The sequence below is a fragment of the Dromiciops gliroides genome, chromosome 2 (assembly GCF_019393635.1).
Source record: "Dromiciops gliroides isolate mDroGli1 chromosome 2, mDroGli1.pri, whole genome shotgun sequence".
Taxonomy (NCBI): domain Eukaryota; kingdom Metazoa; phylum Chordata; class Mammalia; order Microbiotheria; family Microbiotheriidae; genus Dromiciops; species Dromiciops gliroides.
The window spans coordinates 401,940,690-401,958,132 of record NC_057862.1 but is presented as its reverse complement, the minus strand read 5'-3'; the positions used below and the strand labels follow the sequence as shown (position 1 = coordinate 401,958,132).

Genomic DNA, 17,443 nt, shown 5'->3' with positions numbered 1-17,443 from the left:
TCTTCCCAATGGGAAACACCATGTGTCATCCACTACCTACAATTGTGATTCTTTGGAGACTGTGTGATATTTCAGTATTTTGAAATAGTTGTATAAAAATGTGGATCTTTGTGTTGGAAAAAGCTTTAGGACTGCTAAAAGCATAGGGTAATTTCTCAAAAGCAATCTGGACCACTAACTACCTCTAATTCAGTTCTGGGCTCAACTCATCATCTGTTTTGTAACACTTGTCATAAATAACCATACCAATGTACTATCTTTTTTTTTTTGATGGGGCAATGAGGGTTAAGTGACTTGCCCAAGGTCACACATCTAGTGTCAAATGTCTGAGGCTGGATTTGAACTCAGGTCCTCCTGAATCCAGGGCTGGTGCTTTATCCACTGTGCCATGTAGCTGCCCCTCCAATGTACTATCTTAGTGGATTAGTCAATTAACTGCAAATCAGAGTTGGGATAACAGGCATTTTTCATCCACTTAGTTTTTTTGGTATGGATTTTTATTTATTTCTTTTGAGTAACAATTCATTGCAGTGGCCCTGTACTGTTCTGGAGCTTGATATAATCAGCATAAAATTATTGCCTGCAAAAAGAAGCATCTGGTGGACCTCACCTCATCATTTAGACCTTGCTTAAAGCCGAACATTTTTGAAAAATATATATTTTCATACTTTATCTCTTGCTTCACATAAATCAGCAAAAGGTACCTGAAAAGTTATTCCTGTGGTCGCATTCATTATGGAATCCTGTGATTCCACAATATGCATCACACTTGTGGGAGGAGAGTCTTATAGGCTGAGATTTCCTCTACTGAATCAAAATCACACACACACACACACACACGTAATAAACAAACAATAAATATAGGGAGTCCTTGTAAGTCAAGTAATTGAAAAGATATGTTCTTCCAGAGACAATCACTTGAAAAAGCCTGATTCTTTTCATGTTTTCATCAAAGATACCCTCAATATGTATATAGATCATTCTTGTAAAGACTTTATAAAGATAAGAAAGTAGGAATATGGGTCAGTAGTTATTGAAGCTCTCTCAATAATATATTAGGAATATTAATATCATTCGATATTCTTTCCATGATTTTGGTATCTTCCCCTATTTTTGATAATTGTAAAATGAAACTGCAATCTTTCAAGATAATGTTACACTTCCCATGGATTACATCAGCATGTACTTGCTTTCACAGTCATGCTTTCTAACTGTTTTCTCAAGTGCCAATTCTGCTTCTTGGTATAGTACACAGATTGAGGTGTTAGGGTAGTTCCTTTGTCATTGATGATAAAAATAGATTGATATAGAAACACTGAAAAAATTTTTTCCTTTGTGTGTCTCTATTGTCTTCCCAATAGTTTTATTTATGAATGAACAATGTGGTGGTTCATTCATTTGGGTCTCACAGCAAGCTTTTTGTAGACTTATTTATTTTTTTGTTGAGTTTATACTCCAAACTGGACTGCCAATTCTCTCCACTTGGCAAGGAAATAAAATGTTTTCTCTTTCCATTGATGTCTGGGCTTTGTGGGCCTCCTCCTTATGGTAATTGTTTTACATCAGCTTAATTATTGCAGAAAATGGTGATAATCAACATCAATATCTTTGTCTTCTTCCATTTCTTACTTTTTAGCTTTCTTTTGAATAGGTCAGGTTGAAGCTATAGATGATTAATATCAACTTAGAAAAAAGGTGAGAAGATATATATGGTAGTATCTTCTCACCTTTTTTCTAAGTTGATATTAATTCTGATCTCTACTATAACTAGTAGATGATGTAATGTCACACACATAACTGATTCTTATATGAGCCCAGTATCAGTAACTAATAACTTCTGGTAAAATATTAAATGAAAAATTATGTTGATAATCACTCACCTTTTAATTCCTTACTGGAAGAAAGTATTCCTAACAGATAGACATGAGGTTTCTGATTAATCTAAAAGATTTGGCTTTTGTCACTTCTTAAGCCTAAGCCATATTTTTCAATATACTAGCCTTAATAGATAAGGGATTTAGAATAGACCTTCTTTGGTCTAAATTATAGGTGCTGAGTTTGGTCTAAGTTATATGTTATAGGTCTGAGTTTGGTCTGTTATAGGTTATAGGTGTTGAGAACATAATTATTTCTAAATTTTATGAACTGATAATAATCATATGATATACAACTACAGAGTCATTTAAAAGAATATTATTATTACTTTACTGATCCTTCCAAAGAGAGGAATCCTGTTTACTCTTGGAATTTACAAAAAAGTTTTATTTGAGGGTATATAAAATGTGTCCTATCTGGGCATTGATTATATAGCATTGTTAAATAATGAAGGCATTTGGTACACAAATAATTTTCAAGATAAAATAAAGCATAAAAATTACTTAATCCAAATTCTTCATTTAAAAATGAAAAAACTGAAGTCTGCAGACATTAAATGACTTGCCCAAAGTCACACAGCTAATGGCACAGTTGAGACTAGAATTTGATTCCTAATATACTATTCTTTCTGCTATACCATGACATGTGTCTTTAACATACTTTATTCCATAAATTTCATAGTTAATAAATGACACCACCCTAAGCAAGGTTTGTTTATAACTATTTCCATTTTACAGATAAAGAAGAAACTGAGGCTCTGAGAGATCAAATAGTTTGTTCAGGTCATGAAGTTACTCAATGGCAGCATTTTATTTTCTGGCTCATAATCTATAATGCTTCTATAAAGAGTCTATTCCCAAAACCAAATTGCTATAAATGACCAAACCCTTTCTTCATACATCTCCATTCTCCATATGGAGTCCTCACAGATTTCAAAGAGATGGCTGTACAAAGGAGATAGTTAAATTTTTTAGCTATCAATTGAGAAATATAGCACCTATTTTTGTCTTTTCTATTCAGGTAAGCTTTCTTTACTAAATTAAGCATGGGATTTTAGGTTACTTTTCTGGGCAGCTATGTCTAGATTAAGAAAAAAAGTTTTCATTCCTCATGAAAGTTTTTTTTTTTTTTTAATTTAGAATCAGAAATGAATGTTGATTGTGTTACATGAAACAAATAAAATCAATAGACTCCATTATATTTTAGTATCACTGTAAATAAAGTGGTTGAATTGGTTAAGAAAAGGATTGGGATTATGGCCAAATGATTTGGGTTTGAGATTCCTTACCATGGTAAGGTCATTTTATCTTTGTTATTCATATGTAAAAAGAGGAAAATGCTAACAGCTTGTAGTGAAGAAAATCTAGTAAACTTTATGTAAGAATTCTGATATAACTTTATAAAAAGTTAATAAAGCTTTCATAAAAACAAGGCAGTTTGAAGACTTTAAAGGTAAACAAATTAATTTTCTTTTACTTGCTTACTCAAACTCAAAGCTTAATTTCCTTTTTTAAGGTTTCTTAAACATTTTGCAAACAAATTTGTTCTTTACTCTTACATAAATTAAGTTTAACTTTTCTTTCAAAAAAATCAATGTAATATAATTATTTTATTTTAAAATAATTGTTAAGCTCAAGCTACCCAGATATCATAATACAAATGCTAAAATTAATGAAAAGCAAGAATGAAGAATTGTTCTAGCCAATAGCATTAAGTGAGATAGAGAAAAGTGAGCTCTAAGAATTCTAGAGTTTTAAACAAATTTTAATTATACCTTTCCTTGGGCTTTCTTGAAAGCCAGAAATCTCATTCACTTTTCTCCGTCCTGTGTTAACACGAGATTGTACATGGTTATATGGAGTATGTCTATGACCTTGGAATTGAAGTTGTTGTTTAGCTGAAATTAATTTGTTTCTGAGGCCTTCATTTTGTCTTTCAAGCTCATGAACTCTTTCTTGCAGCTGTTCAATCGTTTCTTCTAGTTCCACATCCCGACCTAGCCGCTTGGGGCCGCCACCAATCCGCTCACATCTTTTCTTGTCATTAACAAGCCGTATTAACTTGGTGGCCATTCTGGGGAAATAATAAAAAAGATGAAAAGGAATGTGAGAAGTCAGCATAAAATGCATTCTGTTGAAAGGAACATAATCACTGTGAAGACTTCAGTGCAGAACCTGAATAATAAATTTCAGGTTTTGATGTAACTATTACTGCCTGTGAAGAATCCTTTGATGATAATTGAAACCACTGGGCAACAATCTGCTTTATAGCACTGACAAATAACAGTTTCCTAAGGCTTATCATTTAAGGTTAGTAAGGAGAGAACACATATTTACTCCATATGCCCCTTAAATACAATTTTTAACGCATGACCGTATATAGGAACTCGGCATGCCATTAAGCACAGTTACAGTTTATAGATGTCTGTCGTGAATGAAGTATAAGATATGTAAAAAATAAATATTTGTTGAATTCAATTTGTAATTCTACTATAAGTTTAAACTATTTTGAAAGCATGTTAATAATATGTAACATTTGATGACATTATCTCTGATTTCTTTGTAAGAAGGTATATAAAAATCTTAAAAATGTGTAGTGGGGCAAATCAAAAACCACAATAAATTCTAAGTGAATGAAATTGTTATGCTACACCAAGTGATCAAGAAACTTAATTGTGAATGATAGAAAATGATTAGAGAATGTATGGTTTTCTCCTATCTTTAAATGTTTACAAATTTTACTTGTGGAATCACAAGAGTTATACTTTTGATTCCTTTAAGTTTTGATAAACACTGGTAAGACAGAACAAAAGACAGAAAGGGCACATGAGGGTGATGTAATATATAAGTACGGAAAACATGTCTGACAGTGAATGTTTAAAAAAACTTGGCAAGACAAGAAAGGAAAGGTGGCTTTGATGAGAGATACAAGTTCAAGACTTTACAAAATTGGTCGCACATCTTCAATAGCTGTATCTAATTTATAGAGAATCCATTTTTGCAAAGACTCAGACAGGAGATTAAAAATAAAAACACACTTCATTTGTTCTATGGGGTTTGCTTTATTTTAGCATGGTTACAGACAGAAGCTTTTACTTAAAAGAACAAAAGTGAAATAAAAAAATCCTTAATAGCTTTGGGATGTCACAGAACACTGGTTTCTTACCCATAAGTAAAGTCCTCTATGGATGCAGTAGCAAATACATATTTAGCTTTTGTTTGTACAGCATGTACCATCAAGGACATTTATATATAACATGATCAGTTAAGATTTTTCCCTGAGGCAGCCTTAGAGATAAAGGAAAAAATGCTGATAATTACAAATGAAGCACCCTATAATATTTATCAATGGCTCAGTCCCCCTTTTACACAATTGAAAGAGACTGATGATATTTAATTAGCAGATCTGCCAAGGTCTAGTAACCTAACACTGTTCTGACCACTAAAGAAGAGTTCGAAGATTTTGAGCTATTTGTAGCCTAACTATGGGAACACATTACATGCATGAGAGTCAGTCTGCCATGAGAGATAGTCAAATGGATTTGGTGATGCCACCTTCTACACCAAAATTTACTCAATCATACAAAGACATATGGACGTTCTACTGAAGATATAAATAATGTTCCAAGGGCATACCAAATTTAATGCTACACTATTAATCTACACTTGGAGGAAAATCTATGATCGTAATTTCTGAGATAAGACAAGTGAATCAATATAACAGTTTTAAATTCCTTCAGAGAAGTTACATGGAATTTAATGCTGACACTCAAAAAATACTCTTCAGTAAATAGCCAAATATCTATAGTGATAATATTATGATACAAATTTCCAAACTGTCAATCTCTTCCCCAGAAGGCATAATGATTTATTCTGAATAAATAGTAAAGAAAGCAGACTTCCTTTATTCATTTTTTAATTAGTAAGACAAACAAATTAATAATTAAAGTACTACTCTGATGCCTCCTCATGCCATGGATGTGACCCTCAGTAACAATGAGCACAAGTTCTCACAGGTTGGAAAGGTTTCTAGTATAAACACTGAGACTACATTTGGGGAGACTTATTCCCAGAAAGTTGGCCATAATAGAATATTAAATTTTTCTAGTTCAAGTAACTTATATAACAGTCTACTAAGGTGAGAGTAAAAGTTGGTAGGAAGATGGAGACTTGCTAATTATGTTAATGGAAGGAGTACTCACCCACCAATGAATTCCTAGATCTTTTGAAGAATAAGAACCATTAAACAATCATATCTTGTGAGACTACTGGATTGGTAGAAGAAACATGAACTAAATCATTTTTAGGACCTAGGGCCATGGTTGTTTACAAAATGACATTTATATTAAAGGCAGAGAAAAGATGCGTTAATTTAGAACTATCTCAATCTAGGTATTTGTAGCAATGTCACTGCTGGAAGGAATCTCAGAAAAATGCTGTATAAATCTTATGAGATTATATAATAATAATAATTCACCTAGACTAATTCTTTTTTTAAGTGTTGAAACTGAGGCCCCCAGTGAAGCTAAGTGACTTGTCCAAGAGTGGCTAGAAGGGACTTTAAGGGCCATATAGTCTAATCCCTTAATTTTACAGAAGGTAAACATGAGGCACAAAGAGGTTAATGATTTACCCAAGGTCACATAGGATCAAGTGGCAGGGCTAGGATTCAAGCCTAGGTCTTTTGACTTCTAATCCAGCATTTGATTGTGCTATGTTACTTCCCATAGTTATTTAATGAAGAGGCAGAACCTGGGGCTTCCAACTGATTGTACACTATTTTTTCATAAAGCAACCTTGCTTTCTCTGTTGTCCTCTTTATAGTTTCTAGTTAGGGTGTAGTGCTAATGATGTCAAAGCTGAGATTTAATTTTGCATTGGTTAATTGGCTATGCAGAAAAGAAAACCATATTTGATGGCCAAAGGTCACACTCTTAACTCTGACTAACCATTTGATAAAAATGACCTTGAGAAAAGTCACTTAACCTTTTTGGGCCAATTTTCTAATTATATAAAATGGATGGGTTGGACTAAATGACCTCAAAGATGTCTTCTAGCTCTAAATCTTATGAAAATATGTGCTGTTGGTCATAAATAGATCAGGAAAAACTATATCTTTGAATAACCAATCACTGCTACCACTATTGGAAAAACAATTTAAAATACAAGTCCTTTTCAAACTGGTCAGAAGGGTCATCTTGTTCTTTGAAGTACTGAACATTTTATCTAAGTTAAAACTTATTTTAAAAATTGAAGGATAATTTTTACTGGTATATTTTAAAGGAAAACACCCAGGCATTTTCAATAACTGTATTACTTTTTCAATGAACCCAGAGATTAGAAAATATGAATATGAATCTGTTTTAAGAGAATCTATGAGGGTTTTTTTGCAATATTTATTGAACTTTTAAAAACAGTTATTATGCATTCAAAAGATCGTGTTTCTGAACATATAGAAAATGCATATCCAAGAAAATAATACTAGACTAAATTTCTGGTACAAAAAAAATGGCAGCATGAGTCAATAGACATTCTCTTTTGAGTTTAATATATAATCCAGATTAATTCAACTCTTAAGAAAATGTTTATTAAGCATGTCCCAAAGATTAAAGACATGAATTCATTAATGAACTCCAATACTTAAGGGAACATGAATTCTAAAAGGGCACTTTGAGAGAAGTATATTATAGATAATTTTTCTTTTTAAAAAATTCCATTTTTAAATCAAATATAGATGTCCTAGTACAACTACTTATTAAGCCATAAATATTATTAAATTACACAGACATATGTAAACTTAAGGTATGATTAGTTATTAGCTTTTTTCTTTAAAATATTAATTCTAGCCATACCAAACCCTCATGATCCTTTTGTTTGTAAGAGAATCATTTCCAGTTAAGATAATGAAAGATTTTATACCCTTCAACTTTTGTTTTAAAAAATTCTATATCATAACCTTTTAATTTTATCTTCTTGCTGAGAGGCATGCTGTTTGAGTACAATGTTCTCTTCATGCAAACGCAAAAATCGATCTTCCAATTCCTCACGACTGACACGTGACACTAGTTGTCGAGACTTTGGATTCCAGGTAACTGAGGATTTTGACAAAAAAGAATTCCAAGAAAATTAATCACATATTTAATATTTAGAATGCATTTCCTAAAAAATCTTTGATCTGACTTAGTTTAGGATTTTGAAATTTTTTATCAATTTATCATTCATTTAGATAATGGCTTTTATATTTTTCACATCACAGATATATATACACACACCAAATATCAATATTTTGTGTTTTTTAAAAAAAGTATTAAAGAACACAAATAGATACTCAAAAAATAATACTGCTAATGAAGTAAAAGTTCTTAGTATTACATCCTATTAGAGTTGTATCTTAGAGATGATTTAGGGAAATATGCCTTTCATTTTAGAGAGAAGGAAGCCATAGCTTAGAACAGTGATTTGACCAGTATCACAATAATAGATATTGTTAAATTTAGGAATAGAATCTAGAAATTATAAGACTATAATAATGCTGTTCACTCATTAGGAATAATAAAAATTTCCCCCACATACATGAATAATGTTGAAAGAGTTAAATTTAAAAAGGACACTTGAAACATTCTTTTTTACAGACTTAAGAGCTATCACAGAACACTTATATGAGCAGACAACTGTGGGAACTGGTTCTATAAAAAAAAAAAAAAGTTAAATAGTTTGACCTAGAGGGGTCAGCTAAGTGGTACAGTGGATAAAGCACTGACCCTGGATTCAGGAGGACCTGAGTTTAAATCTGGCCTCAGACACTTGACACTTATTAGCTGTGTGACCCTGGGCAAGTCACTTAATCTTCATTGCCCCGCCCCCCCCCCAATTGACCTAGACCAAAACAATTAGGAAAACTTGTCCATAAGTTTCACTGAAAAGACTGCCTCAAATTATCATTCTACAAGCCATCATGTTTATTTCAGAAAATTTCTAATATTATTTGTTGCCATATGCATATGACATCTCTTCAAATCTGTATAAAGTACTTTTAGTAGTCCTCACAAGATTAATGAAGTAGGACAAATTATTAATCCCATATTAAAGCTTAAAAAACCCACCTAAATTTGTTTAGAGATGATTTTATTAGTTATATAAGGCATCATATACTCCCATGGGATTTAATACCAATAATAGTAACATCTAAAAATTCATTCCAAAAACTTCCATCTTCACTGACTAAAATGACAATTTCCTTGAGGCATTTGTTGTCTTTCCTTTGTAATCAGATTTATTAATCTTCAATGTGGCTAGTTATACTCTTTTCATATAAAAGAAGACAATCAATGCTAAGGAAAAATTAAAATGCCAACATAACAAGAGCTCATAAGAGAATACATTTTGAATTCTTAGCCTGGTCAATAAAGAGTCAGTCAGTAGGACAAAATGGCTGACATGCTGTGTATACAAATCAAAGAACGAGTTTTAAATTGTTTTCAAAGTTTTAAATTGTTCTCAAAGCTGCCCCTTTTTTTCTTTTTGGAAAAATATCTATATTAAACCAATGAGTGATGAAAGGATCAAGAAAAAGATTTCCAGAATGTATATTAATTTGATTGTGAAAACTCACTATCATTTGAATAAACAAGTCACTTTAAGATGCTCTACTTAAAAGGCAAATTTAAAGAATATGGCATTTCTCCCCTCATTAAAGTTAAACAGAAAGATACATTTTAATAGTGGATGTGATGCGAACCAGGCAATTCAGTTTTAAGGCTTGATACCTTATGTTTATTACATACTGATATATTTTAAAAGATGATTTACAATTCTTCTTTACTTTTTCTGTGAACAGCTAATACCTGATGTATACAAGAAAACTACATCTTATTTCTCACTTCCATTTTTTGGGCCAAGTCTAACTTAGATTTGCATTGTTACTTAAAACTCTTTTGTCTATATGAATAACAGGAAAACTTTAAGATTAGAAGTAAAGAAACCAGTGATCGAATTTCATGACTATAAACTAATAACAGCTGGTCAAACCTTTCAATCCTCCAAGGAGTCGTGGACCTGTATCTTTCACAGGCAGGTCTCCGGCAGTCTCATCAGTGGGACTAGACATGATCTATCTGTGGATAAGAAAATTCAAATAAAATCTCCATCTAAACTATCCACTATACAAAATGAATGAGCCAAATAAATTTAATAAAAACAAGGCAAGAGCTTTAATAGACATCTTGTTGCCCTACATATGTTGCTCCTAGAAGATGAAAGCTTCCATTCTAAACAAAATACTTCATTTAATCATGAAGAACATATTCCTTTCAATAGTGCCTCCTATAATTTGCTTAGGAAATGAAATAAGGTTAGTCCATTAATCTTCTCTCTTCCCTATTCTTCCTGCCATATTCCTCCATTCCCAAACTCAACTTAAAACAAAACATTTTTTAAAAACCCCAACAACAAGCAAAACAAAAATCTTAGAAAACTGTGTTTATACCGTACTGCATGGATGCTATTAATTTTAAAGATGGAGGTTTCATAAATCTTTTCATTTGGTCCTGCCGTAGCTTCTAGTACAGTTTGGTCCCCCAAATTTCCAACCAAAAGGTAAAGGAGTTCTAGCTGATTAAAACAAAACATAAAACAAAGAAATAAAGTTTCTGTCTTATAGCTGGTAACACCATATCTTTCCTTTTTTTTGTAGATGGCAATGAATGACTTGTACTCATTGAATTAAATAATGGTATTATTATTCATACTTGGGAGGTTTGTGGAACATTGGAAATTGCCACTGGAAAGGATCTAGAAAAGCAAAACACCCTAATTTTTCTGCTAAGTCTAGAGTACTGGTGAATCACAAATAATTTCAGTTATAATCCATAAAAGAATTTTCACTTTTTCTTTTAAAGTGAATTTCCTCTAGAAAAGGTATATGCCATGAAATTAAGCACATAGTAGGGGCTAAGCAAATACTGATTGATGGATGCCAACTAATATATAAAAGTCACACAAATTCAACCAAAGTGTAAGAAATTTTCAAAGTAAGTTGACTAGTCAAATAGTTCCCTTGTGGTCTTAATTTCCTCAACACTAGGATTTTTTTTTGGGGGGGGGGTGAGGCAATTGGGGTTAAGTGACTTGCCCAGGATCACACAGCTAGGAAGTGTTAAGTGTCTAAGGCTGGATTTGAACTCAGGTCCTCCTGAATCCAGGGCCAGTGCTCTATCCACTGCCCCAATACTAGGATTTAAAAATGGTGTAATACAAAAGTACTGATGACAATTTGCTTTTTGAAAAAAGGTTACAAACATGCTATACATGGGGAAAACATCTAAATAAAAATTCTGGTTTAAAACATTTTATCTGACACATAATATAGCATAGTGTCACTTTCCCTGAAGGCCTCTTCCATTGTAAAGGTAGCTGCTTGAAAGACCAAATCCCTCAGACTGTAGATTTGTAAGTTACAAAAATGTGAAATATCTCTCTATACACCTGTGAGAAGGATGACATTTCAAGTCTCCCTGTGGTGAGTGGCAATTCAGTTATTCACCAAATATAAAATAGGATCATGGTTTTAAATCTGGAAAGCACCTCTGAAGTCATGTAGTCCAATCCCTTTATTTTATATAGATGAGGAAAATGAGGCCCACAGAGGTTAAGTCATACTATATACATAGGCAGTAAATGGTAGAGACAGATTTAAACCCAGAATCCTTCTAGGCCATCTGATTTACTGAAACACAATAAATAACTGCATATGAGTCATAGGATTCTCCTCTAATTGTCTTGTCTCCCTTGACCCTCAGTGCAAGAGAATCAAGGAAGGGATTATAGGTTCAGAACTCACTGTTATTGGTTCAGCAAGCAGTTGGATAAAATGAGGAAAATGTTGGTGTTGCTGCAACCAGAGGGTTTTTCATGGCAGCAACCATTCCCATCTAGTTTCAGTACGGTCTGGTCCTGCACTGTTCCACATCTTGCCTCTGTTCTGTATCTCCAACTGATCACCCCAGGATCTATCCCAGCTCCAAGCTGCAGAAACAACAGAAAGAAAGTGACTACAGACTACCTTGACTCCTCACTGATTCACAGCAAAAGGTAACATTCTTCCACTGACCTAGGTTTGCAATCATACAATTATCTTCCACTCCTCTTTTTCTCACACTGCCACTCCTCCCTGAGCTCCCGAATCCAATTAGTTTACAAGTATTGTCAATTGTACCTCCGTAACATTTCTCACATCTCCCTCCCTCTCTCCACTGACTACGACTACCCTAGCTCAAGCAATCATTTAGTACCTCGTTGCTTCTTGCCTGAATTATTGTAATTGCCTTCTAATTGTTCTCCTTGCTTTGAGTCTCTCCCCTTTGAGTCTCTTCCACGCTGTTGCCAAAGTTCTATTTCTAAAGTATAGGTCTGACCATGTGATTCTCCTGACCAAAACAATCCTACGGTTCCCTATTAATCTTCTAGACTAAGATACAAACTCCTCTGTTTGGTACTGTTGGAAAAAAATCTGTCTCCAGTTTAATTTTTGAGGCTTATTACCTATTATGCCCTCAAATATTCTGAGGTCCAACCAAAATGGCTTACTTTCTTTTCCTCACACGTGACATTCCATCTCTTGTCTCCAAGCCCTCCTTGTACATGCTGCTCCCTGAATGCAGTCTCTCTTCATTAGAACTCCTAGTCTCATACAGTTAGGCTTAAGTGCTGCCTTCTACATGAAGCCTTTTCTGATTCTCTCTAATTGCGAGTGCCTCCTCACCCTGCTCTTTTACCTTGTATTTACTTCTCTACATATTGTTTTCCCTGATAGAAGGTAAGCTCCTTGAGGGCAGGGACTGTTTCATTTTTTTGTCCCCCAATTACTAACATTATGCCTGGCACAAATCCTTATTGATTGATTGCCATCCTCTACTCAGAAACTTTCAGTGGCTCCACACTGCCTACTAAATTAACTTGAAACTTCTGACCATGGCATTTCTGGCTCTCCATACTCTAGTTTACGCCAGTTTACCTTTATCTCATGATATTATAATGCTCTTTTTTATATGTATCCCAAACTTAACTACTCTATTCCTGGTTTTTATCTTGCCTTCTCCTATCTCTCAGCCTTTGTTCATGTCTTTTTTTAGTTGGTAGAATAGATAGCTGATATATTTCCACTTGTTGAAGTTGTTTCCTTTCTTCAAGGCATCAATTCAGATATCACTTCTTACCCTAAACCTTCTCTCACTTTCTTATAACCTGATCCCTAGGGAAAAGTGAAAGTGATCCTCAAACTTCTCATAGGACCTCACCAGACAACTTTGCCTTGTTATACATATCTGGACATGCCATATCCCCACATCTTCTTCATTCTGTGTGTGGAAGAGTTTTGCCATTTTTCACCTTTGTATTCTAATGCTTCCTATATAGTAAATGCGTAATAGATTTTGTTAAACTAAATTTCCCTAATATGGAAAATGAATTTTACCAGTTTTAATAATTGTGTCCTCACTGTAGTTTCTACTGACGTGATTGTATTATATATTGCCCCTTTACTCAAAAATCCTCAGTGATTCTCTAGTGAATAAAGATCAGAACCCTCTGTATGGTATTTGAGGACCTGTATAATCTGGTGCTACTCTAACCTTTAAAAGCAGTCTAATCTCTTATCTCCCCATCAATCACACTTTACTACCTGGATTACTCTTTACATATGAACACACTCTTCTTTCCTATATTGGTGCTTTTATTCAAAGTGTTCCTTATGCCTGGATGTCTTCCCTTCCCTTCTTTTGTCCTTGAATCCTTAAACATCCATTCGGGCACAGCTCAAATGCCATCCCTCCTTTGATATGCCCTTTCTCCAATGAACATTTCCTCTTAGATTTCACAAAGTACTTCCCTCTCCACCCCAATCTCTAATTCAGTTAATTGTATTTTAGTGTTATGTGTTTGCAATTTATCCTCTAACTAGAATTTAAGCTCTTTTGAAAGAAACCATATCTTATCTAAACAATGTATTTTCCTCCAGAACCCTGTATAGCCCTCTAAACACAGTAAATACTTAATATTGTTGAATTAATGAAAAGGTTAACAAGAATAATCACTCAATGTGAGTCACAAGACTTAACGGGATCTTAGGTATAGTATCTGGAATGCAGCAGGTGAGAGTCTTATGGCATTTTGCATTGATCATACCATATCTGGAGTACTGGGCTCAGTTCTGAGCACCACTTATTTAGGAAAGAATCCAGAAGAAGGTGACTAGGATACTGAAAGTCCTCAAAACCATGTCACATGGGGATCAGCTGAAAGAACTGAGAATGTTTAGTTTACAAAAGACTTAGAAAGGACATGAGAGTCATTTAAAAGTATTTGAAGGGCAATAAAGATGAGATCTATACTTCTTAGCCCCGAAGGGCAGAAGGACGTGTAACTGGCAGATTTTTCTGAGCTGCATATTTAGATTCAGTTTAAGGAAAACTTACTTAAAACTATAGCTACATAAATGGAGAAGGAGTTATGATGTAGTTGGGTTCCCTCTCACCACTGGTGTTCAAGCAGAGGCTGGGTGAATACTTGTTATGGTTTTTTTTGTTTGTTTTGTTTGTTTTTAGTGAAGCAATTGGGGTTAAGTGACTTGCCCAGGGTCACACAGCTAGTAAGTGTCTGAGGCCAGATTTGAACTCAGGTACTCCTGACTCCAGGACCGGTGCTGTATCCACTGTGCCACCTAGCTGCCCCAATACTTGTTATGTTTTAAAGAGAATTCTTGCTTAAGCATTGGTTGGACTAGATTAAATAATCAACAAACAAGTATTTTTTCAGTGTATACTATGTGCTAGGCACTGTGTTAAGTACTGAGGATATAGTTCCTGCCCTCAAAGAACTTCCTGTATACACAACAACAGGTACATAGATAAGTAAGATAAAACATAAATAAATGGGAGGGAGGCACTAATAATTGGGGGAGGGTCAGGAAAGGCTTCTTGAAAAAAGTTATTATTTAAGCTGAGCCTTAACTATTTGAGGTTCAAGAATTGTAGGTGAAGTTAGGAGAGGCACCACTGACTGAAACTGTGTATGAGAACAGCAAGCAGGCCAGTTTTTGGGAAGGGGGGAATAACGTGTGAGGGGAGCAATTTGTCATTCTAGAGCCAGTTTATATTTTATCCTGGAGACAATGGGTATCGCCACTGAAGATTCTTGAGCTGGGGGGTTGACATGGTTCAACCTGTTCTTTAGGATGAACAATTTGGGAGTTGTGTGGAGGATGGATTGGAGAGCTGGATGCAGGAAGAGCAATTATCCAGGCGAGAAGTGATGACGTCCTGAACTATTATACCATGGCCGAACCTAATTAATGATTATCAACGTCACTATTACTTATCCATGAGATTTCAGCTCCCAGTTCAGGAAGGGAAAGGGCACCAGGCCTCCAGTCGGGGATGGGGAGCTGGCAGGTTGGAACCGGTCCCAGAAACAAAGATGCTGGGGAGACCCAGGAGTGGGCTCGAGGCCTCTTCTAAATGGGAAGCGTGATCCCAATCCTTCGTGCACTCTCTTCTCAAGAGGAGCGGCGACAAAAGGCTTCCCTTCTCCCATCACCCAGTACTCACCCCAATTCTCTCTTAGGCGCCAAGGCCGCCAGCTACCGTTGCTATAGCGCCCACATCGCTTCCGCTTGATGGCTAGAAAAACCCGGAGGAAACGAGGCAAAGAGGCCTTTCCAACTTCCCGCTGGGAAATGTAGTTCTTTCTGGGCGTCTCCCCCTTGTCGTACTCAAAAAAGTGGACTACATTGTCCAAAGTTGCAGCACCAGGTGCTACCGCTGCTCTTCCTGCGATCCTCGCCCATGTTCTCGACGTGATGCATCCTGGGAATCGTAGTTCTCTCAGTTCCTGTTGAAAGCGACACCTGGCAGGAGGAGTATGCGGAGAGAACTACCAAGGAGGCGGGGGGACTGGGAAGCGAGAAAAACCGGCCCGCTGCGGCGGAGGCAGCGGAGGCATGAAACGAATCGAAGGCTCTAGTGAGCAAGAGCGGGAAGCAAAGGTAGGGAATCTTGCCTGGGTCAGGGGCGGGGTTTAGGGCCAGGCCAGGAGCTGGGACTGAAGAGCTGGGGTTGCAGGGGGCGGCCCAGGGGGTTGGGAGGAGGAGATGGAGGAGGAGGAGGAGGATGACGACGACGACGCTGCGCAACCGTGAGGAGCTGTACCAGGGGGTCGCGGAATCTGGAAGGGACGATGCTGGCTTGGAGCTAATGTTAGTTGTCCGGTGAAGAAGCTCTCCCGGCCCCCCACTGGGCGTCCGGACACGTGGCTGCTGGCCGCTGGCTCCCTGCGAGCATTGGGGGCGTCACTGCCTCAGTGTCTCTTCTGTCCTGTAGCACCCTCTTCATCCTCCTTTCCTCACTGGCAGCCCTAGTGAAATCTTAATGAAGATAAAAACCCCATGAGGTCCGTATTTGTACCAGCTTTCCTGGAAAATGCAGATTTTGTGCAGAGGGCTTTAGGGCAGGATGGAACATTAGAAATTCTCTAATGTACCCCATCCCCACCCCATTTTACAGATGGTGAAATTGAGGCCTAAGAAAGGAAGGACGGTGACTTAGCCATAGTCACCAGTTTGTTGACATACAATTATTAAGCTATTCCCAGATGCCCAGCACTGTGTGCTAAACTCTGGGGATTCAAAGAAAGGCGAAAGCCGTGTCAGTCCCTGTCCTCAAGGAGCTCACATTCTAATGGGGAAGAAGACATTGCAAAAAACGGTAGAATACAAGAGATGGAAGGTCATCTTAGAGGAAGGCTGTAGCAGTGGGACCTGGAAATACCTCCTTCATAGAAAGGGGAAGTCCATAGGCAGAGGAGAAGAGGGAAAGCTTTCAGGCTTGGGGGACAGCCAGTGAATAGGAACCCAGTTAAGAGATAAGAAAGCCCTAGGGGAGGAACAGCAAGAAGGTCTGTGTTGGGGGCAGCTAGGCAGTGGATAGAGCACCGGCCCTGGATTCAGGAGGACCTGAGTTCAAATCCGGCCTCAGACACTTGACACTTACTAGCTGTGTGACCCTGGGCAAGTCCCCTAACCCTCATTGCCCTGCCCCCCCCCATAAAAAAAAAGGTGGCCAGTGTTTCTAGATATTAGAAGGTGTCAGGACTCGAACCTAAGTCCTCTGGCTTCATTGAAAGCGTTTATTTACTTTGTTGCTGATATTGTTAATTAGGAAAGCTCTTGAAGACAGCCTCTGTATTTGTGTAAATCTTTGAAATTCACTCAGGGTGGTATGTTGAGCTTGTCTTTGATTGCTGTCCATGCCCTGAAGCTACTTACAAGTAAGAATATTTTATGCTGAGGTCCTTATGAATCTGCTTTGTAATGAAATCATAAAAATTAGAATGTCTTTGACAATAGTATGTTTACCTAAGTATCTGGTAAATGCTTTTTAGTAATTATGGTACATTGAAATTTGAGTACTAGGTGAAGTAGCCCTCCTGCAGCCATTGCAAGGGGACCCAGGTCTAGAGGTTATTGCCCGATTTTCATTTTGTATAGTGAAGCAGAGTTCTAATCTATCAGGTCCATT

General features: G+C 36.3%; 2 protein-coding genes across 6 annotated transcripts in view; one reads left to right on the top strand and one right to left on the bottom strand.

Moving 5' to 3' along the window:
- The window catches only part of RPGRIP1L (RPGRIP1 like), a 131,618-nt gene extending 115,988 nt beyond the window's left edge, over positions 1-15,630 (bottom strand). For all 4 annotated transcript variants that reach the window (XM_043988469.1, XM_043988472.1, XM_043988468.1 and 1 more), the window contains exons 1-5: positions 15,476-15,630; positions 11,713-11,897; positions 9,903-9,988; positions 7,831-7,966; positions 3,650-3,948 (exon numbers count right to left, since the gene is read on the bottom strand). In XM_043988469.1, the coding sequence (XP_043844404.1) occupies positions 3,650-3,948; positions 7,831-7,966; positions 9,903-9,981 (514 nt within the window). In that variant the 5' untranslated portion in view covers positions 9,982-9,988; positions 11,713-11,897; positions 15,476-15,630. The remainder of the gene's footprint in view (positions 1-3,649; positions 3,949-7,830; positions 7,967-9,902; positions 9,989-11,712; positions 11,898-15,475) is intronic.
- Positions 15,631-15,756: 126 nt separating this feature from the next.
- Positions 15,757-17,443, top strand: part of FTO (FTO alpha-ketoglutarate dependent dioxygenase) — a 406,491-nt gene continuing 404,804 nt past the window's right edge. Inside the window, exon 1 of one of the 2 annotated variants that reach the window (XM_043988473.1) lies at positions 15,757-15,912. In XM_043988473.1, the coding sequence (XP_043844408.1) occupies positions 15,868-15,912 (45 nt within the window). In that variant the 5' untranslated portion in view covers positions 15,757-15,867. The remainder of the gene's footprint in view (positions 15,913-17,443) is intronic. The other variant, XM_043988474.1, reaches the window with a different exon arrangement.